Source organism: Ceratosolen solmsi, unplaced genomic scaffold (genome assembly GCF_000503995.2).
Source record: "Ceratosolen solmsi marchali unplaced genomic scaffold, CerSol_1.0 scaffold6, whole genome shotgun sequence".
Lineage (NCBI taxonomy): Eukaryota > Metazoa > Arthropoda > Insecta > Hymenoptera > Agaonidae > Ceratosolen > Ceratosolen solmsi.
This window is the reverse complement of record NW_011948414.1, coordinates 3,500,507-3,524,140: the sequence shown is the minus strand read 5'-3', so window position 1 is coordinate 3,524,140 and position 23,634 is coordinate 3,500,507. Positions and strand designations below refer to the sequence as shown.

At 32.9% G+C, this 23,634-nt stretch overlaps 1 protein-coding gene across 3 annotated transcripts in view; it reads left to right on the top strand.

Moving 5' to 3' along the window:
• Nucleotides 1-1,455: 1,455 nt before the first annotated feature.
• Actn (alpha actinin) overlaps nucleotides 1,456-23,634 on the top strand; it is a 36,125-nt gene continuing 13,946 nt past the window's right edge. Inside the window, exons 1-2 of one of the 3 annotated variants that reach the window (XM_011506672.1) lie at nucleotides 1,456-1,524; nucleotides 2,621-2,887. In XM_011506672.1, the coding sequence (XP_011504974.1) occupies nucleotides 2,786-2,887 (102 nt within the window). In that variant the 5' untranslated portion in view covers nucleotides 1,456-1,524; nucleotides 2,621-2,785. Of the gene's footprint in view, nucleotides 1,525-1,573; nucleotides 1,859-2,620; nucleotides 2,888-23,634 lie in introns of those variants that run through there. The other 2 variants (XM_011506671.1, XM_011506670.1) reach the window with 2 other exon arrangements.

Below are 23,634 nucleotides of genomic sequence, written 5' to 3'. Positions count from 1 at the left end.
TAGGTAACTTGCGTAGAATTTATCATCTTGAGCAAGGGAAAAAACTATTTTAAATGGTAATAGTTTTCCTACGCTTTATTATTACAATGGGTATAATATTGTAAAAATACTTTAAAATCATCGCTGTTTTATATTAAAGATTGTATTAACTTTTCTAAAATTAAAATAATTTTATAATTTTATTTTTCGTTATTATTTTTTTGTTTTGCTTTGGTGGTTTTCGTTTAGTATTGAAGGCTCGATCGTTAATCGATAATGTAATGTTATGTTGATTATAATATTTGATGCAAATCTGAGATCATTATTCAGATAGATAAATACTTTTTGATATATTTTATATATAAATATTCATACTCGCGAGACTTAATAAACTAAACTATCATTAGGTACTATTATAAAAATAACGAGGGTTTGTTATCTAATCGATTGCAATCATGAAATTATTGACCAAAGTCCGTCTCGATGATTATGTTTCGTTTCTATACATCTGCATTAACACCGACTTCGATCAGCCTAATATCAAATACATTAAAAATTTATTAATTAATCATCGGTTATTAGACTATATTATATATTCGCACTTTACTCTCGCTACAAAATTCATTTTTAAAGACAAAATTTTTCTTTTCAATACACAAGTGATATTGTCAAAGAACATTAACAATTAGTACATTTGATTAACACGTATCACTGGTAGTTGGTAGTTGTAATTGTAAGCAAATCTATTATTAAAAAAGCGACGCGGTATGTTCGCAGACAAAGTGATAGCATAAAAAAAAACGTACAAGGAAATGTGCATTAAAAGGAAATTCTTTCATTAATTATTGATATTTCGTGTAAGGATTTTTTTTTTTTTTTTTTTTTTTTTTTTTTTTTATAAAATAAAATAAAACTTTAATACGCATCGATGCTTGCGCAATAGTGTATTAAGCTTAAACGTTATAATAGCCTATAATTTATTTTCTTATAGAATCTTATTTTCCATAAAAACAGCGTAACATCAATTCCCTGTACCAAGTATTTTAAATAACTCGTTGATGACAGCACATCGGGGAAGTAGTAGCGACAACAGGAATCATTCGCTTATATTTATACCTTTGCGTTTCTCCAAGGGGCACTTAGTTGTCAACTGGAAACGTAAGTCTGATTCCATTTGGAGCAATTACTCAACATCCCAAAAAATCCCCAACGAGCAGAAAGCCGTAACAGCAACTCCGAGGAAGTGTTTTGAGCGTCCCCCACACCGAGGCTTTTGGCGTATTTGCTCATGGCTGGATGCCCGAACATTCTCAAACGATATCCCCGAATGAGAATTAATGAGAGTGACAAAGAGGGGGCGAGAGAACGAATGGTGGGGACTGCCGATTCTGGTCTTCTTCCTCGCACTCATCAAGATTGCGGAGAGCCAGGTGTAGGAGTGGCGTCGTCGTCATCGTCGTCCTCGTCGCCGTCGTCGTCGTCCTCGTCGCCGTCGTCGTCGTCGTCGTCGTCGTCGTCGACCGGTCGTCAAGAGGGGCTGGTGGGGTAAGAAAGGCGTCGTGGAGAGGGAGCGTGGAAGAAGGGCGAAAGGAGGGGCCGGGGAAGGGGAGCCCGGAGAGACGTCGGGGGCCTCGGCGCGCGTCCGCGCCGCACACACCGGCGAATCGTGTGTCAGACTCGTGGCAGGCAGATTAGAGACGGCGGTCAGGGGGTCGGCAAGCGAGTCGTAGTTTAAATTTTTGTTGTTAACGGTGTGCCGAGAGAAAAGAAGAAGAAGAAAGGGACGTATAGGAGTGCGAGAGGATCGTCGAAACACTTTTTTTTCCATACGTATGCGCACATCCGAGCAAGCGAATACAAACGCTATACTAAACTCTCGGTGCGTTGTTGTCCTCTCTCTCTCTCTCTCTCTCTCTCTCTCTCTCTCTCTCTCTTATTCGGTCGCTCACTCACTCTCTCATATACGTAGTCTCATTCTCTCTTACTAACTAACTCACTAACTCACTCACTCTCATTCGTTTCCTCACTACTATCTCTCTCTCTCTCTCTCTCTCTCTCTCTCTCTCTCTCTTACTGCTTCGAATCTTCCTTGTCTCCAGACTTCGTCGGATTCCGCCCTTCTGCACCGGACTCTCGCAGGCGTGTATATAGTCTGTCTCGCTCGTGCGCTCCGGTTTAACGCCGCTTGTCTCTTCCTCCTTTTCCTACCACACGTCGTCGTTCTCCGAGCCGTTCTGTACTGCGCGTCATAGACTCTCGTGTACAGTGTGAAAAGCGTAATAGAGTAAAGAAATCCAGAGAATACGAGCAAAAATAGTATAGCTCGCGATCCAAGGCGGCGCGGCTTTAAACGGCTCTCGCTCGGCGCTCCTTAACGTTAAAGCGAAAAACGATAAGGAGCGAGTAGGAGAGAGAAAAAGGAAAGAAAGGTTAGGTCATTTGGTCGCGGTGACTAGTGAAAGGGAGTATTAAGCGAGAGCATACGCGTATAAATAACATCGGCTTAGTCGCGGAGCGCGTCGCGTTATATACGCCAGGGCTGAAGAAGAGAGAGAGAAAGGATATAGGGAGAAATTTTTTTAAAGAGAAATTGTGCTCGCGCGAACAATGTGATAAAAGTGTTCTATTCTCCAATTTGAAGGAACGAACGAGCGAGCGAAAACGAGTCTACGCGCACAGCCGGGTGAAAAAGAAGAGGAAAAGGAGGAGGAGGAGGAGGAGAGGAAAGAAAATAAAGGAGAGGAAAAATAGAGGAACGTTAGAGCGCGCACATTGAGAAAGAGAGTGAAACGATAAATACAGCAGGATGAACGACTCGGAGGCTTACGGCGACGGCTACATGGAGCCTGAGGAGGAATGGGAGCGCGAGGGACTCCTCGACCCCGCCTGGGAGAAACAGCAGAAAAAAGTGAGTGATACGAAACATTATAATGCGAGCGAAATGAAGAACATAACGTGTGTTTACAACTGTTCTACGTACAGTGTATGTGTTTTAATATTCAGTTAGGGTCCATCCAAGCTGTTATTGCTAATATTTCTTATTTTGAGGATGAAAGGCTTGCCATTGTCCTTAACTTATATTGATTTTTAATTTTCTAGTGCAGGAATTATTTACAGCCTCGATGCTTATCGATTCGCTTGTCAAGTGTTGATATCAAGTTTACTTAGTGAACAAAATTTACTCATTGTGTAGTATATGAAATAGTAGTTTATAGAATTCACTTCCGACTATCGCTCCAAGATACAAGATGGACACAAACCGTTTATTAGTAGCGTGACATTGTATCGACATTAGCTTTTGTATGATACATTGGTATAAAATCATAGGATATAACTAATATTCCATGCTTCTTTGTAATACAAACATCCAAGAATTATTTTTCATTACTTTTCTCGAGCTGCCTTATAAAATTCTTGATGGTTTTCTTTATTGATTTACATTGAATAGTCGTACGCTATTCGCTCGCAGAAAATTTCACCATAAGATATAAAAACATAAATAAATAACGAGTTTCATTGTTTGTCTTTCAACTAAGAATTAAGCCAGTTTTTTTTTTAACTTCTTATAAGAGTGCGTACCTACTGACAGAGTCCATGTTTAAAATGCTTTAATGTCTAATTTAATTCTGCTTTTATAAAACAAAGTTAAATATTCTATCGCAAATTTGTAAGATTAAATTGATCCGTAAATAGATAATGGCTTTTCAGTTTAACTTAAAAGAAAAACAGTATAACTTTTTCTGATGTTAAAGAGTTTTATCGAATGATATCATTGGCCCGTTTTAAAAACATGATCTTTATATACATTTATGTTATATTGTAAAATAGTGTTTGGTAAACTCTATATACGAGAAACGGTTGTATAATTATTTTAAGTTACATTTTAAAATTGAATTTAGTTTGAGAGATATGAATACAAAAGTTGAAATTCATTATTAATATATGTAATAGATAAGAAACAATCTTGTCTTCAAGAGTCACTTGTGACTATTAGAATATTAGAATTTTTTTTGTTTCTTTTTTTTTGTTATATTTAAATTTGAAATGAAAAGAAACTAAAATTTGTTAATAGGCTAAATTCTGCTTTTTAATACATTATGATACCAGTAGATAATGTTTTTGTTAGATAAAGTAAAATTGTGCTTATTCAATTCTGATAAGTAATATTTTATTTTAATGCGAGAAAAAAATGTTCTTTGTATTTGCCGTAGACAAACAAAGAGATAAAATTTCATTTAAACTTGTTCTTTATTGTTAGTCTCGAATAATTTATACAGTGCTTTTATAATAATTGACTATTATATCAAATTCTTTTATGTTATTCATGTGTTACAGAAAGAGAAATAGAAATAGAGAACTAGGAAGGTTTTGTCTTATTTTGTAAAATCTTATCACTTGGTGTATGCAAATATGCGGCTTGACGTCCTCCCAATTGTTGGCAGTAATTCAAGGCTCTCCTGGGCACCCGTAGCGACCCTTCAAATTGTATTTTCGGATTTTATGACTAAAATAATTGAGCAATGACTCATATCAAACTATGTGGCTATATATTGGTCAGACTTTCACTCTTTTTCTTTGTCAATTGAAAACATTTTACCTACATGACTAACTAACAACTGATTAATGAAATTATCCAAATTATGTCAATTTCAAAGTCAAATCAGTTTCAAGTATTGGGAGAATAACATAACAAGAATAACAATTTAATCATTACTCAATCTACTTTTAAGTTTCATACTTTATTTCTATACGACTGCTTTGATGGATGATAAATTTTCTAATTATCTTCATTATAGTTTTACAATAATTATTGATAACTAGATAACTAGATTTTGATATTGTTGATGTCTATCGACACTATGACTCATTTAATTATTGTTCCATTGCAAATACATGAAATTCCTTGCAGTACAGTTATCTGGCTCATAGTCGAATATTTATAGCATTTGTATACTTTAACTCTGATTCATCGATAAAATGATCGTTTGATTGCTTAAAATGAAAAATACTTCTAAACCATTCACTCCAATACATATGTAAGGATTTTTAATCCAGTGATAGGTTAAGGCTAATGGGTTGGAGGGGCGGGGAGAGGGAGGCTGAATTGATTTTAAATATATACAATTGTGATATTTATTAAAAAGAAAGTCCTATTTTTATTAATTAACTTGAATAATATTTATAAATAAATTTTCCAACAAATAGTATTGAAATTGTAACGCTATAATGCCAAGAATAAATCCAACAAAATGCTATCTTATTGGAAGTGTTTATCAAATAATCCTGCCCTCATCTTTACCAAACTCTTGAAGAAACAATGTATTTTCATCAGATTCTTCATGAACTATTTTAAAATCTATTACCATGCAATAGTAATGCCAACTATTTATAACCGAACAATTAATTTGTATGCCCAAGATTGAATTATCTAAAAATTAAGAACAACCTTTTTCACACCAAGGTCACTGAAAAATTCAATCTTCATTTTTTTTATTACATAGCCAGCTGAATGAATAATAAGCTTTGATAAAGAAAAAAATAGTATAAATTAAGCGAGTGCATTTTGTTTGTTTTGTTTTTAATTGTTGAACACCAGCAGCTCACAATGTTGAAATTCATTATCGTACAGTTCTATTATTTTTCAAGGGAATAAACAAACATTTTTCCAATACCAAGTACGATCATCTCGTGTCACTCTTTAAAACGATGAAAATTAAATGCAACGCCCAGCGGTCGCTAAAAAAATGTCGGTCATGCTGGGAAAAAGACCCGGCGTACCGATGACGTAAATTGACAATTGGGCTTTAATTGCTTATCAAAAGTATTGCCTGGAGAGAGAGAGAGAGAGAGAGAGAGAGAGAGTGAGAGAGACGATGATTGCGGGTAGGAGGGAGGGAGGGAGAGTGAGCGTGCGTCGGTGCGTTACTCACCATTTGCGATATTGCATCGCGATATGGAGTCCGCAAACGGACATCATCCTGGCTTGGAAGCTGGAGGGAAACTTTGGGACTGAGCATGAGAAAGAATATGGGTCGCACCTCGAAAATAAACTCATATGAACCGATGATGCTGACGTAGCGGTCACTCGTTGGCGCGACAGTACAAAACTTTCCGCACGAGTATCATCGATATTAGCGCGATCGGGTTGGGTGGGGCGGAGGGTCGGGGGGTGGGGGCTGCGGGAGGGGGGGGGCTCCTTCCTGGAGCCGAGGAAATAAAAATCTATTCCATTTCCTCTGCGGTGCGTTCTTATTCTTTCTCTCTCCTAATTTCACGCGTGTAAATAAATAAATTCTTCTCGATATCCAAATCCGATGGACCCGTGCATTTTTTTTCTCCTTAATTTCTCGACGCACGCGGTTGAAGACTGTTGAAGGCTGTAAATTTTTTTCACATACCGGCTGTATAAATTTTTGGTTGTGTCCTCCAAATTGACCTTGCCAAACTAAGCTCGCTACATTTTGTACGAAAACTCGTCTGGTTTTCACATTCGAGAATGTTTAGTTGTGGTTACATAAAATGTGCTTAAATTTAATACCGATAAATTTACTTTTGAAAAGGAACTCTTTTTAAAATATGACATTTGTTTTTTTCGTTTTTTTCGTTTTTTTTTTTTTTTTGTCTGTCCTTGAGAGATGACAAGGTATTTGTATCGTTGCTTTTATTTTTCTCCAAATATCTAATGATAGAAATATTAGATTTCCGTTGCTTTTTGCTTGAATATATTTAAATTTACATGTATCGATGATTCGTTCGTAAGAAAGTTTTCTCTACCCAACTTAAACATTCTCCGAAGCAACGAAAAGCCTCGATATACTCTACGCGTTAATCGTTAATTAATCGCTCGTATCGCTGAGATATTTTCATATCAGATTATATAACTAATAAAATTTCTCAACTTTTATAATACAGCTCATCGTCGCGCTTTATCATTGTTCAATATTTTCACCCAATGGCAATCGCTCACTATCTGATCAAGTTCGATTAATCGTCGCTACCGTTACACTTGAAATATTGAGAAATCCGAGCCCAAAGCAATTAATCTCTAAAAATAATAGTGAATCTACGTTTTCCAATTTTACCAATGCTAATTTTACAAGTTTTTACTACGAGCATCCTCGAGAATGAGACAATAGAATTTACAGTTGGATTCCAGTTCAATGCAAAACTGCACGTACGCTGTGACCTTAGACGTATTTACGCGAGAGGTCATAACAATATCCTCGTAAACAACACTGCGGAATATCATTTTTCATTAAAAATGATTTATTTACGTATTTCTCTGCTCAAGCCAAACACTCTCGACCTCCCCTCCCCATACCCCCTACCCGTTACCCCCTACCCCCCTCCGTCCATCCCTCTTTCGCCAAACCCTTAGCAGAATTCTATGTGCCTTAAGTAGGATTACGATGTGGCGTAAACGCAGCGCACCCAGAAGAGATTTCATTATTATTAACAGACGATAGCCGAAAGCCAAAGGTCCACGACGAAGCATTAATAAAGGTTAACCAATTCGAGCTTATCTCGATCTGGGGACTTGAACAAACCGAGTCAAGGTGATCGCCGTTGGGAACGCATTTAAGTATCGGGGCGTTGCGTCGCGCGGTTAGATCATCCAATTTTTGACTGGGCGAGGAGGATCGTTAACCTTTGCGAGGTCTCGAGGCGACGAGCCAAATCTTAGATTGGATTCGGGTGACCCACTCGTTGCTTTGACTTTGTAAGTCGCGATAGTCCCGCGTATGCACCGCAGCTTATAAGCGACGTGTCCTTAGCTTTTTGTCTTAGCGAGTTTTCCTTCGTCGCGCTCCTTCTGCGACCATTAATAGCATAACGGCGAGCACCTCCTCTCAACCATTCGATGCACGTTTCGTTTCGTGAATAATTGATGGAAGTGCGCGTGGCCTGTTGAGATGAGCCATCTTGGTTTATCAGACACGGTTCTCCGTGTCCGTCAAGACGGGGAGTTAAATGTTATTGTAACAAGTCGAGTGAAATTCGTATTTTTGGGATTTGCGTAAGAGTAGAGAAACAGATCCGCGTAATTTATTAAAATATGAGTCCTAGTTCGAATTCGTAGATGCAAGAAAATTATACAATCATAATTTTGTCCCCCTCCTCTCTTCTTCGTATGTAAGAAACATGGAAAAACAATGGAAAAAGAAAACTTAAAATTGCAATTCTAATATTACAATTTCAGCAATGTCTTTCATTAATCATAAGATGGCGATTTTATTAATTAGAAATTTATTAAAAGAATTTAGGAGTGTAAGGAGAATTTAGGTCAGAAAAATGATTGATATTTGAAATTTAGAAACCACTTGATGCTTAGCAATTATTACTTCTGGTATTCAAATTAATGCAATTATATATTATTTATGCTTTTGCAGCGTAAAAATTTTTACTCGTGCATATGTTACAATGATAATATAATACATCACGAAATTTAAATCAATTATTGCAGACTTCATCGCCAATTAAAATATTTTATATAAATGTTATAGGTTACTTGATACTTGGTACAAATTATAGGTATACATTTTTATAAATAAATAAAAAAAAACTCCTTTATGAAGATAATGTATATCTATAAAAATATTCATTATTGCGATTTACTACTTCGTGTAATTGTAATATATATCATAATTTATAATTTACAATTATCTCCGCGTGTCATACATTTGTCCGGTCATTTGTAGTGAATATGGGAGAGAAAATAGTTGTATGCAGTAATTAAATAAATAAATAAATAAATAAATAAAAAAAATAATAAAAAAAAAAATTCTTTTTCAATAGTATGAAGAACGACAATGAGTCATTTTCTTTATGTGACGAAAGATTTATTATTTAATTATTTTCCTCTCTTTTTTCTTCTTATTTTTTTTTTTTTTACTTTTTTTACTCCCCCCCCCCTGCCCCTCCCCCCTCCCTTCGTTAAACCGAAGAAAATAACTATTAAAAATCTGTTTACCATGAACTAATATTCTTATTTTCAACCAATACGTAGATAGATAGAGATTCGGTCAACACTTAACAATTTTCGTATCTTAGTTTGTATTGGGTAAATATATATTTAGTGAGAAAAAAATGCTTTGTACATTAACACATAAAATTTGACGATTGTTACAAAGTCAAATATACTTTGCTCCGAGAGTGTTTTTGTAAAGCGAACAGCGAACCGTAACGATTAACCAAGAAATACAGTACTGAAGAAATAAAAATGGGAAAATTATTATATTTAATATATTACTTATATCGTATTATTAAATAAATTAAATTTCATTATAATGAGAATTCATAAGAATTTGTTAGTCCAAAAGATTTATTTTCATTTTTGTGCAATTACTCTGTTTAAATTTTATGACACTTGTCGGCGCATGAAGAAATAATATAAAAATGAAAGCATCACAATTATAATAATTATATGCCATTCGAAGAGGTAATGAATAGCCAACCTTAGGACTTACGAATACATAATTCATATTTAAAATGCTAATTAAATTATCTTGTTATGTACTTGCAGTAAATATTGATAAAAATAATATAATATAAAAATTTCGTAAGAATTAATGTCACAATGATGATAACAGTTTTATTCTTGTTTAGTTAATACGTCTTATAGCGTTATAATATAGTATGTAGAGAGAATATTACAATGAAATGAGCTCACACCGATATCAAATTACACACGTTGAATCTAACTTGCGATACTCAATATTACCAAAATGTATTCTCATTTGGACGAGGTATAGGTTAATCTATTTTTACTTTCGGTCCGATATAAAAGACATTTATCATACAATACAATGACCATTTTTTTCTTCTTCTTTTTCTTTTTAACATCATTCGTAGATAATTATTTTTCAATTTCAAACTTATGTGTTTTAGAAACTTAATCGGGAGAATTTTCAAATATTCACCGCCTATATTAATAGGAATTTAAAGCGAATAGGACGAAAGCTCGAAGGAGCCGTGTTGTCAGTAAGGGCTGCGCGCTCGCACCCAGAGTCCGTTGATGCAAAGTGATAAGGTAACACGTGTAGGGTCGACCGTCGACCGAGTACTCAACTTCGGCTCTCCCACCATCTGTTCCCAACCTATGCTCTTTACTACGAGCAAATACGGCCTCACTTAAGGCTAAAAATACGTCCAGAACTTTCCCATTCTGCGGGCGGGCGCATATGTGTCGAATGCCGGTAACGGCGTACATATGGCCTATGGAATCGGATGCACAGCCAAGTGTATAGCGAATATCAGTGAAAATCAAACGGAAATATTATTGACGCATAACGGAATAATCGACTGATCATCGGTAAGGCAGAGATCGTGAGAGTTGCGCGAGTCGCGAGATTCATTAATGAAATTTACCACCACTTATGATTATTTTCACGCGGCTCTCGGCCTTTCGCAGTCCACATCTCGATAACGACTTACAAAGTCCATCTCAGTGGCGTTGTGCATTCTCCACATATTTCGTGTGTGTATTTACTACTCGGGCGTCGACTCGGGAGTCGAGGCGCGCATTTATTACGCGGGCCTCGATCGTTATAACGATGATGCATCCCTTTGACCTTACTGGCATTCATGATTTTCGTAGCTCTGGCCGACGTCGTCGACCGCCGAATAAAAAGTATTCGACAAAGCGTTGTATGAGCGATCATCACCCGCATGATTCAGCACTGAGTCAGACTCAGTTCGATTGTTTTACTCGTTTACGATTGATTTCAATGACAAATAGCCGCTTGCTACCGCAACGCTAGCGCTTTTCGAGGACGAGATTAATTGCTGAAGTGCACGAGGCTTCTCTTGCACTTGCGTAGAACGATGGTCGAGAGATGCATTTATCGCTTGAGCTCGCAGAACAGGTTGCGCGTATCAAATATGTATTTTGGAAATGTTGGGAGCATGCATTCTGACATGTTGAAGGACATGCCCGACAGCTTCAATTCAATAATATCTTTGACTACCACCGCTACTTCGACGGAAAGTTCAAATATAATTTCAGTTTATATTTTCATAGAAAATTTGCATTCTTTCTTTATGTATATATATATATATATATATATATCACTTTCACTCTCTTTATTTAGACAACTTTGAAAAATACTAATTAAAAAAAGATTTTTTTGTTTTCAAGCACTTATGACACATTGAAATTATGTGGGTAAAACGACTAATTTTCGTTGAAGACCGATTTATCACTTTGAACAAGTTAGAAAATGTCTTTGTCGATGTAGAACTCCGTGTAGCCTAATGGAAGTGTCAAAATAAAACGAAAATATGTTAATTACTCGTTAATTTCGTTTTTTTTGTTTTGTTCTTTTTTTATTTACATCTCTCGGTATCATAACTCAAAATTGTATTGCATATCATTTGATATAATATACTGTTTAATGCGTTGTAAGATATCCCATAGTGTTAAATAAAATTTTATTATAAATAAATGTGGCGTATTGATTTACTTCAAATGCGACTTTAACGATGGTATTAATGCAAATAATTCCATAGGTTAAAAAAGAGTTTCATATACTTGATAATTTATATAATTTCTTCAATCTTAGCTTTCTTAAATTAATAAAAAAATCTTGTATTTTTGTACAAAATAAAAGAAGTTTATTCGAATCTTAAAACCGTATGTGTTATGTTGTGAATAAAAACAATCTGTGCATTAATACAGTATATACGTAGTTAATGATTTTATGTTTCTTAATAATAAATTATTCAGGATACAATGAAACTTTATTATTGATACTCTTAACGATACAAACATCAAATACATTAAACTTGAATTTGAACTAAAATTAATAAACGATAATTATTTTATATTTCCATAACAAGAAAATCAATATGTCCAAATTATCCATAGAAAAATGATTAAATATTCCAATTGAATATGTTTTTCGAGTGCATAAATGAAATACATAAGTCTTTATGAGATCTTAGTTTAACTAGACATTAAACGCGAGCATATTACAATGATGCATTGATAACAAAGAAAAGGCATAATTGCGAAATAAACTACCTTTTACCTAGCTATTTGTAATGTATAAATTGAAGGAGAAAAAACGCATGTGTCACATTTACCTCTTAAAAAAAAAAAAGAAAGAAAAAGTCTAGTCGTCTTGATTTACGTGACGATACAAATTTGCTTATTAACGTTTACATTTAATCATTACCGATTAGCCAGAAATTACGAATAACCAACATGTATAACTTTATTATTATTTATGTTTGTAGTTAAAAAGAAAGAAATAAAAATATTATTGGTTAATGATTATAAGTTGACTATTTGTGTAGCAGTCATTAGCTCCACAAAATCAATTCAAATTTCAAAAATCTTGAAACGCATTGTCAATGAAATTGAAAGACCACGAAACGCGTACGTATGGCTTTATAAGACCAAGACAATGTACTTTTATTTTTATCTTAGTTTCGAGCGACAGATTTGTCTTATAAAGCCGTTACTCGTCCTTTACATAACATCGTCAAAATAAAAATTAATATACAGAGTTTTAAAGATGAGAATAGGGTATTTTTACTTTGCCTTCCTCTTGTCTTCATTATTCAGTCTCATTTTATAATATTTTTTTTTCATTGGACGATATGCGTGTCATTCGCACTCACGTGAAATCCAATTTCAAATTCATTCCTTTGAAAATAACGTTTTATTCTTAGGCGAAGTGAATTTAAAATATAGGAGATAATTAAAAATACGAATGAATCATACTCCCGCTACATTCCCGCTAGAAGCCTAGTCTTTTCACGTGGCTAAAGGACTTCCTTGTGGCTTTGAACGCTTTATGTAATTATCTTCGTACGGCAAATAATATATTTCGTCGGATACAGCTAGCACATACGGTTGCGTGCGTATGCCAATAAATAATTTTGTTTGTTCTACCAAATATTTTGCAGTCAGTATTCAAAGAAGCCTTTATTGAGATAATCCGTGTGACTTATTTATGACTAAACTCGTAATTAAATATGATTTATTTTTATAAAAGTTTTCGACAATGCTTTATTCGCTTAACAAGTCGTTTTATTTCACGCCTATGAATCATATTCTACGAATCATCGCTTATTTTCTCGAGTTTTGAGTGTTTAAGGTGAACAGTTATATAATTCAACAAAGTGAAGTGGTGAAATTCTAAAATCATTTGTTCTTAATTATACATTTTCTATAAAATTCCCGTTTTCCGGCCAATTTTATTTTATTATAATTATTAGATATATCACTTTATTTATATAAAATTTATAAGGAATTTATCCAATTGTTTATTATTATTATTATTATTATTATTATTATTATTATTATTATTATTATTTTTGTAATTTAATATTGTATACAATAGACGAACTAATATACAACTTCGTTCTAATCTTTTATGTTAATGACTAAATAAAATCCGCTATTGAGCAAAAGACCTTAGAGTGTAAATTTTATACTTTTCTCCTGTTTCTACAATAATACATTGTCTTTCTCGAAGAACGAGGTAAAAATTATTTATTCGCGATCTTAGTGAACTCATGACTTACAAACTCGTGAATAATTAATTAATTTTACTTCGTTTTCTTATAAAGAAAAAAAAAATTCTTCTTAAATGACTAATCCATCGGGAATTGGCATGTAAATATATATACGTATAAGAGCTTTCGCGAAGAGAGAGAGAGAGAGAGAAAGAGAGAGAGAGAGAGAGAGAGAAAACAGAGATAATAAATATGTTATTATCAGTTGAGGGGCCTGCAATTTCATCTTACCAACTCAAAAAAAACAATTCAATGCACTTCGATTCCCAGATTATTGTTATTATCATTATTACGCAAACTCAGCTCGCAAAAAGAGCCCCTCTGAATCACGGATCATTTCTTATTTTTTCCGTTACCCGGAGCATAGCGCTTCTTGTCCGACTCTTCATCGTCGGCTTCCTCACGTTGCGTCATCGCGGCTCTAAAAGCGACGCTGCGGCGAAAATACACCCAGAGCAAATTGTCGGACGCGCCTCGCCTCACCCGCCTCGGCCTCACTTTTTTTCTTTCTGCTCCCAAGTCGTACCGCGAGTAAACAAACCCACCCGATTTCCGAAAAATCGTTAGCGATAAGGATTGCGCTTTTACGATTTATTTTTGCAGCCTCGTTATAATTTATACATGTTTGCTATTGGTATCCCCATCTTCGATGGATAGACAAGACAGCATCTGTGACATTTGTCAGTTTTGTGTATTTTTTATTATATTATCATCATCGCCACTAATATTACTATTGTTGTTGATATTGTTGTTGCTGATGTCGTTGTTAGTTTTATTGTTTAAATATAACTTTTGTATTATAATGCTAATACAAAATCTTATCGATCCATTTAATCCTTCGTTAATTTCCAATGCAATTTACAAGTCCTGATCTGTCAAGAATAAAAACTTATCACTTTTTTTTTTTTAATTAAAAACTTTTTAAAACAAAAAATAAAAAATCTCGGCAACGCTGTTTGAAAATACAATCAAGCTCTTCTTAATTTTTAAATAGATTTTATTTTTTTTTTTTTTAAGAGAATATTAATTATCTCGTATGGATGCAGTCGATTAAGCATGAAAATCTAATTAAAAGGGTACTACTACTCCACTACTGATGTATCAACTGATTTATGTCCTCATCTTAACCCTGACATTCTTCTTAATTCCCATTATGTTCTTAAAATTGTGAATGGATTTCAAAACAACGCATTAATTCTATATTTTATTAATAGTTCATAAAACCATGGCTACTGATTTTATTTTCGTTGCGTTTTGTGACATAAAAATGATATTATTTCAATATTTGTATTAATAGTTTTAATACTATTTTTAAAACGACTTATAAATATTAAAAAGAAAAAGGTTGTTAATTTATTGAGAGAATAACGTTTCGTGGCATTTTAATTTTGAGAAAAAAAAATTAAAGTTTAAATGCATATTATTTCGATGTACACTGATAATGTTCAGCTTACTATAAAAATTTTAATATATATATATATATATATATATATATATATATATATATATATAGTATTTTGTATAAATTGCCGTAAATTGATAATTAAATTGCTATTTAATGGAAGATTCGTTTGAATATTTCTCCAAGGAATCAAATCGATTAATTAGAAAAGAAATAATAACATCTTTAAAACAAATAACTCCGTAATGATGATAAAGTGTATGCAACTTAATTTATTACTCATTTAAGCAATTTAACTTCAAATTAATACAAATTTTATGCCTCAATTTGTAAAAATTAATGTTAGATAGATTACATATTATTACGTTAATGCATCGGTATATATATACTTTTAAATAACATAGTTTTTGAAATTATTAGGTTTAATATACTGAATTTACCAAAGGCACAACTGTAACCTTTCAATAGATAAAAATTATATATTTACATAACTGGACACATAGGTATACAATACAAGAACAATTCGCGTATAAATTATTATCAAAACAAAGGAAATTGCGCCTGAAATAAAAATGATAAAAGTATATTAACGATATTATGCTTAAAGTGCTATGCAAAAAAACGTTAATTCACAAAGTGTTAGCATACTATTCAATACTAAGACCCACAATTAAACATACAGTTGTAAAAATCTAATCAAATAATTATTAGTTTTTTTATATTTCGTTCTTAGTAAAAAAGATTAATAATCTTCAATCGTCGTTAATTCTTCTAATTTTTTTTTTCATTGTTGTCAATAATATCTCAAATTAATATATAAACAATATTTGTATTAAATAATATATACATAGACCATAGGACACTGTAATACGAGGAGAGCTAGAGGTTACAAAAAAAAAAAAAAAAACCTCTTTTATTATTCGGAAGCTTCGAGTACGAAATTCTCCATTTCCAATAGCTGTTCTTATAAGAAAGTAGATCGGTACTCTATGAAAGATACCAAATTAATAATTTCAATTTACTAATTTATATTGTAATTAATTGAACTTTCGTAAATTAAATTTTCACTTGCAACACTAATTGTAGAATGAGTATCTGATTTACGTAACTTGGCAAGCATTTCGCAAATTTCCCGTAGTAGCAATAGCATCTAAACCGCGAATTCACGAGCTCAGCCGAATAGCATTACCTCCGCGATCCAATCGGAGCTTTCTAATTAGATTAAAAATACAAAGACCTTTAAAATCCTTGCGGAGAGATTTCGAAGGAGGAGTCGAATGAAAGGAAGGTCGGCTAACTCAACGCAAAATAACAATTGCACAAAATAACATGCGATCCCAGTCACTTTCTCTTATTTGTCTATATGGACTCTCAAGTCCAGAGGTGTGTGTGTGTGTGTGCGCGCGTGTGTGTGCGCGTGCGTGTGTGCGTGTGAGGACAATATGGTGTAATCGCGTGGTAATTAACAAAGATCAACGGCCGAGAGAGAATATCTGTAATGGTAATAGCCAAGCGATTTTAACTCCTTCGCATAAATGATTCTCATTATCGACTCGGAGTGGCCCTATAATTTCAAACTTAGCCAGCCTCACTCCTAACACGTGTTTATCCTAATCCTTTCGATTTTATCGGGTATTCGCTGGCATGAATAATGCGCGTCAAATTGTATTTAGCATGCGAGATATTACGTATGCGAGTATTACCACGAGTGCCTGAATTGAAAACTTTATCTACGCTCTTGTCGATGTTGACTAGGAATTTCTCCCTACATTGAGACATTGAGATTTATCATTTTAAAATAACACTCTAAATTCTTCGAATTTCGGTAAATTATCTAACATTGCGCACGGTGACTAACAATTATTTCATCATTCTTATTCGAAGAGTTAGTATTTGTATGGCTTTCTTCGTAAATGTAAATCGATGCACCTTCTTAAAGTATCATAGCCCATTGCTTCGATACATAAATTCATAACTTCTGACTCATTGTCGATCATATTTATATATCGCAAGACAAAAGTTCTTCTGTACACTTGCATTATGAATATGTCATTGAATTAAAATGCTTATGTTAATATTTAAAATTAAATGCATCATATATAAATTATAATCGAATCTGCAATTATGTTAATATATATATATATATATATATATATATTTCAGAAACATAAAGGAAAATTTTTCTTACAAGTATAACCTTGAAGCATACTCTTTTTATTAAATGTTTTTATTCCGCTAATGAATTTTGACACAAGTTGGAATTAATAATTATCGAGTATATTGCAACTAACTTTCCTATCTATGTAGTTATAATATATATGCTCAAGGATGTGAAGTTACAAAAAAAAATTTTATTTTATTTTATATATTATTTTAAACATTGATGATAAATATCTCGTCATTGCGAAAACAGTTACATCCGACGTTCGAATTTTATCGGAATATGGATGATACTTTCGCTGCAATGTAATCAAATCACCGACAATACATCATTACATTCGTGCTTCGGGAATTTTTTTAATGCACATATTGATAAGTTTAATCATTATAAAAAATAAAAACTACGTATTGTTAAAAAACTTTATACGTTGCCTTGAGAATCACGTCTTTCTTTGTGCATTAATAGAAAAAACAATGTTGTAATATTTTATATTGAAATGAAATTAAAAAATATACAGTCACTACGTATTGGAAACTTTTAGTTTTATGATAACGCATTGTTTGCTCAATTTATGAATTTGCGATTTTATGAAACCTGCAAAATATCGTATTTATATTATATATCGACATTTTTTTTATATTCCATGATTATTTATTTGTATAATTTACCCAATATTTAAATTCATTTTCACGAACGCTCATGTTTTAATCGACATAATATGTCGATATAATCGCACAAAGAAACTATTATTGCAATGTAATTATGTGCTTTCATAAATCTCGAGTCTTACTCGAGCCGGTAGTATTGCAAGTTCTTTATTTAAAATGCCGTCACGAGCTCCTTATTTAAAATTATTATTTATTTATCAACTTTTATAACGAATTTTTCAATCACACCAATATATCATATTGAATATAGACGTTTTCTTATATGATATAAAATATTATAAAAAATACTTAAATACAAACAGGTGTATACCTGTGCATTTATACTTTATTAAAAATTCAAAAAAAAACCTTCAATTAATAATATTTTATGAAATTTCTTAAGACTTATAAATGCCATAACATTTATATTATTAAGTAACTATACGAGATAATGATTTATTATGAAATGCCGATGTATTATTTAAGTTAATTTAAGTGCGTGCAAAAAATTATAAATAATAAAATGCATTGCACAAATTGACGTATGAATTATAGGATAATAAAATTATAATAATGATTAAAGCCAATGATGATCAAATGATATAAGCGTAACATAATATTTTTAAGGAAAATATGAAGCGATATATCATTTGGTTTAATCTTTAAATAAAAGTTTTTAAAGTCTTCTATTAACATATAAATATGAAAATGTAAATAATTACCTGTGATGATTTATCATGATTTTCTTAGAACATACGTTGGCGAATTATTTATTGGGAATTAATATGTAAGCACACTTGCCGCCACCTCTACGTCTCGCTACTAAATTTTATAATTTTGCAAGACTATTGCAGCGCTGAAAGGTAATAGCGATAGAGGTAGTTTAGTGGGCTTAAACTAATATACATTTGATTTTCTCTTTTGTTATCTCATCTATCCACTGGTAGCCTTACAATGTACCAGGTGGATTCCTCAGTCACATAGTAGTACGAGAACAAGTACTACTCTATCCCGATTTGCATATACGGAATCCCCGCACCTCTTCGCCCAACTAATCCCCGATATGCTTTAAAGATAATTTAATGATTTATAAATAAGTCATTGATTCGACATATTTTGTCGCCTTTACGTTCACTAATACATTGACTAGAATACTTATCGCCTAGTCATTATTTCTCTCTCTCTCTCTCTCTCTCTCTCTCTCTCTCTCTCTCTCTCTCTCTCTCTCTTCGATTATATGAATATTTAACGTCTCGATTTTACTCGACAAAATTTCGTAAAATTTTCCACAAATGTATGAAATTCTACTATGAAAACTACGTTCCGAGTGAGCATCGACAGAATAAGCAATTTTAAGTGCATCTAGAATTTCCTAGCAAAAAGTGTAACAAAAATACTTGAAGACTCATACTGCATAGATAAACTGTCTACTCAAATGTATATAATAGTGCCTCATAACGTTTTCGGATGACTTATTCATAAGTGAGAAAGGCATTTAAATTTCAAATAAAATTTTCCAATGTTTTCATTTGAAATCGCTATAATTACTGTCGCGTAACCTTTTGTAAATATTTTTAAAAAGTGTCGTAACCTATTAAAGGATAGATTTTTTTTTCTTTTTTTTTTTAATTTTATAGTGAAATTTTTTTCTTTTCTTGCCTATTCGACTTGGATATATGATAATTAAATTAAAAATCGAAAACTTCAAAATTTTCCTGGACGCAGTTATAATGTTTATATTATTTAAATGATATATTCGATATTTAAAAAAAAAAAAAAAAATGTGTAGAACAACGAAAATACTGTAATATTCGTATGCTATTCGCTCACTTTTCTACTTCACTTTTTTCTTCCACTATATACATACACTCTCAAATAATGATAAGATAAGAATATTTTATGATGTCAAATGTTGCAAATGTAGGCGCGTGTATGTATTCGCACGTAAATATGGTAATTAAATTGCACAGATATTGTTGTACAATATATTAGTTTATTAACATAACCTCCTATTATGCTTTATATATAATAATAAAATAAAGGATAACTTTCTATTATACGTATTCACATATTTTGCTTCCATTCTTATTATCCATAAACGTTACAATGTATTTCATATTTTTTAATAAAACGTTAAATCGCATACAATCGCGTATTAATTGTAAGTAAAATATTTTACTTTTAATTTAAATAATTTATAACTATTGGTAAACGATAAACAAGTTGGTGAAGTATTGAAAGACAGAGAATTCATGCGCGTCTATTAATAGGCTTGACATATTCTTCATGAAATTTTGAATAAAATATACCGTTCCACAATCGGCTCATTTATCATCAAAACATAATTCTCAACCAAAGTCCCATCCCACCTTATGTTCATGATTCTGCGAAACGACAATTCACGTTGTAGCGCTGCCAAGCGTATTTAACGAATTCATTCCGTCTCGAAAGTCACCTGCTTCAACCGTATCTATCATTTCTCTCTCTCTCACACACACACACACACACACACACACACACACACACACACAAAAACACACAAACACAAACACAAATACAAAAAAAAACCTCTATCTCTATCTCTCCGAATGTCGGGGAGTGGCAACACCTGCTCAAAAATACACATGGTAATCCCTGAATTTGTGATCTTTCAATGTTTCGAGTTAATTAGTGAAAGAAAAAACGGTAGATTTACCGAGGAATGACACAACGCGAGATTTTTGATAATATTTTTTTTCTAACGTGCTTGAATTTTCAGTTTAGTGCCGAAAATCTCTTAATTTCAGGTTGTAATAGCGGAAATGTTTTTAGAATTTTAATGATAATTGGTAATTGTTATTTTTACATAATACACATATTTTTAACAAAATTGAATTTACCAAATGTATTGACTTGCGTTCATTGAAATACTAATAATTTTATAATTAATTCATCGATTAAATGATTAATAATCAAAGAATAATAACCATGAATGATTGATAACAATAAAATGTCAAGATCTCGGAACAATTTATCGTGTATATTACATTCTTAACTTGGGACATATTACTTATCATTTTCTATTAAAAAAAAAAAAAAAAAAAAAAAAAAAAAAAAAAAAAAACTTTTTCTATCCACTTAGTACAAAGATAGACTTATCAAATTTCAATTATTTAGCACCACTCAAACAAATTTCACTTCAAATTCAAAGATATACGTATTATATAATTTTCAAAATTAATCGAATATATTAATTGCGATTCACAAAAAAGTAATGTTTGCTCCGTACTTCTGTATCTCAAATATTAGTTAAAAATTTCGTTAATTCCGTTTCATTAGGACTCAGGATTAGGATTAGGGAAGAAGTGTAAAGTATTGGAAAAGATAATGCATTATGAGCATGTAATTAAAATTTCTTTACTTAATTCCTTACAATTACTTCACGACAGAGGCCAGGCATGAAATCTTAAACCGATCTCGGTTATTAATGATTATTTTCACATTCCGCATATTCCCCTTCACCCGCATTGCACTTGTAAGACGTCTCAATGATGATATCCTAGCATCATGCGTCACCGATAGTTAAATAATACTGTTGTCTCCGCTCTATCGTAATGACATTTCAAACATTTAAGGCTCTAGGAATTGCTCTTAATACACACCAAGGAAGCTAGTTGTTCTTCTGAATGAAAGAGTAGTAAATGACACGCAAATGGGCCTGAATAATTAACAAGAGCTTTGAAAAAAAAAGAAAAAAAGTGAAATATTATAATATCCTTTTAAAATTATTTCAATGTGTTTATCCCGTGTCACAGGATGATTGGAAGAGGTTGTAGTGGTGTCCGAGCTACCGAGTTGGCTCCAATATTTTAGCATTATTAAACCTTGAATTACGGGTGCTCAACTATATAACGTACCGATGACTTTGTGGCCAATTAAATGAAATTGCATAGAGTTATAAAAAAAAAAAAGGAGCCAATTTTCATTGCGACTATGTTCGAAAGAAGTAGCGCTCTTAAATCGATGCTTAATTGTGCGAAATTAAAAGTGGCACAAAACACTTTTATAACAACAGCGAGACGTTAACACATTATTTTACTCAGCTTGCGCATGCGATTCGTTCTTGCGTTATAAATAAACAATTATGGCGTTTTTTAAAAAATATCCATAATAATATCTGTACTATATTTTAGAAAATCCATTCTTTCAATGTTGTCTGTTTATTAAATAAAGTCATGAAATACGGTAATCTATCTGATAAATAAGTCGGCTTGTCTATAATTCGACCTATTGATCCTGTAAACTATAAAGTTTTCTATATTAAATCACAATTACTAATTGATTCTCATTTCCAACTCATCTCCAGTTTATTAATTTTTACAATTTTACCCATTTTATAATGTAAATATTACCTTTCTAAATCACGTTTAAATTCCTTTTGGCAAAATTCCAGCCTGGAGCCTCTTACCTTAATGGATTACGTGGGCGTATGATATCTTTTTATTTTTATCCTTCCAAATCTGCCTACTCTAAATATTATCATTAATTATTTTCAAAAAAGACACTTATTAAATCCGCTATTGCGTACATATTGACTTTCTCTTTCAACATCTGATATCTGCTATCGATGCTCTAATATACGAATGGCCGCTCGATCATACACAGGAGCGCATCAAATGTTGGATAATAGAAGAAGATGGTTGTGTATTTGATGTGGGATTGGCGAAAGCCGAGAGGTAATGAAATTTGCCCGTACAAAGCGAACGAAATGTAATGTCCCTTTCTCCTGTGTGCGTACATCGAACAGATGTTTCGTTACTTTTTTTCTCCTCCCTAAGCTCGAGCCCGTCTGTTTTAATATACAGTGGCACGTGCTACAACATAAGCCGGTTCCCATTCTTTTTCATCCTGGTTATATCCCTATTAAGCCTTACCGCCTCTTTTCTCTTTTTCTTTAACTCAGCGTTGTATTATCCCGGTATTCACACATATGAGAAATCTAGGCTGAATTTGGTTTTGCAATTTTTTTTGTCTTTTTTCTTTCCCCCAGTTACTCGTGGTCTGATTTGTTATGCTTTTAATTGTACTCTGGATTTAAAAGGATCTTTAGAGATGTTTTATGCATCCTCGGTTTTTATCGAATCGTTTCAGTCTCACTCACCGTATATCGTTGATCCGGCCAATTAATAAATCAAAATTCCATAAAGTTTCCTCGTATTGATTGACAATGCACGCAAAATAATTAACATTTGCACGGTACATTCAAATTATATTTATTATCGTTACAAAGTTTTATACAATTGTCTTTAATTTTGAAATTTTTATTATCGTTTTCCGATAAAGTAACTTGTCGTTGCGTGCAATAATCTTACTTACTCCCGATGATTTTGACATATGACGATGATTAATCGTGACTTTAAACAGTACATGATAATGTGTGTTAAATGAATGCCTTCTAAGATACGATCGAGGCCAAACGGCCAAACAATAATCCGAAAGGACGAGTAAATGTAACAAATAGGTGTGAAATTCCAGTAATTTGTAATCTTTATCAAATCCACGTCCAGATCAAGTGAATGTTTTTTTAAACGCGCAGATATTTGCTATGCTCGCGCGGGAGGAACCAATGTCTTACAAATAGATTGCAGAGAAAGAGCGAGGGGGGAGAGTGAGGGAGAGAGAGAGAGAGAGAGAGAGAGAGAGAGAGAGAGAGAGAGAGAGAGAGATGCGAGTGAGTTGAAGTTAGGGTGGCTCATGTCCAATTTTGGCCGCGTCGTGCGCATTAGCGCCCGGCCGTATTAAGTTTCACTCAATATTTTTCACTCCGGAAAAAATCCATTTTTAGCGCCGGTGTAGAGACTCTCACAACACTATTTTCACGCTTTACACACTGCGAAATTATCGTCTAGTGATATATCCTTCTACTAGCCTCCCCCCCCCCC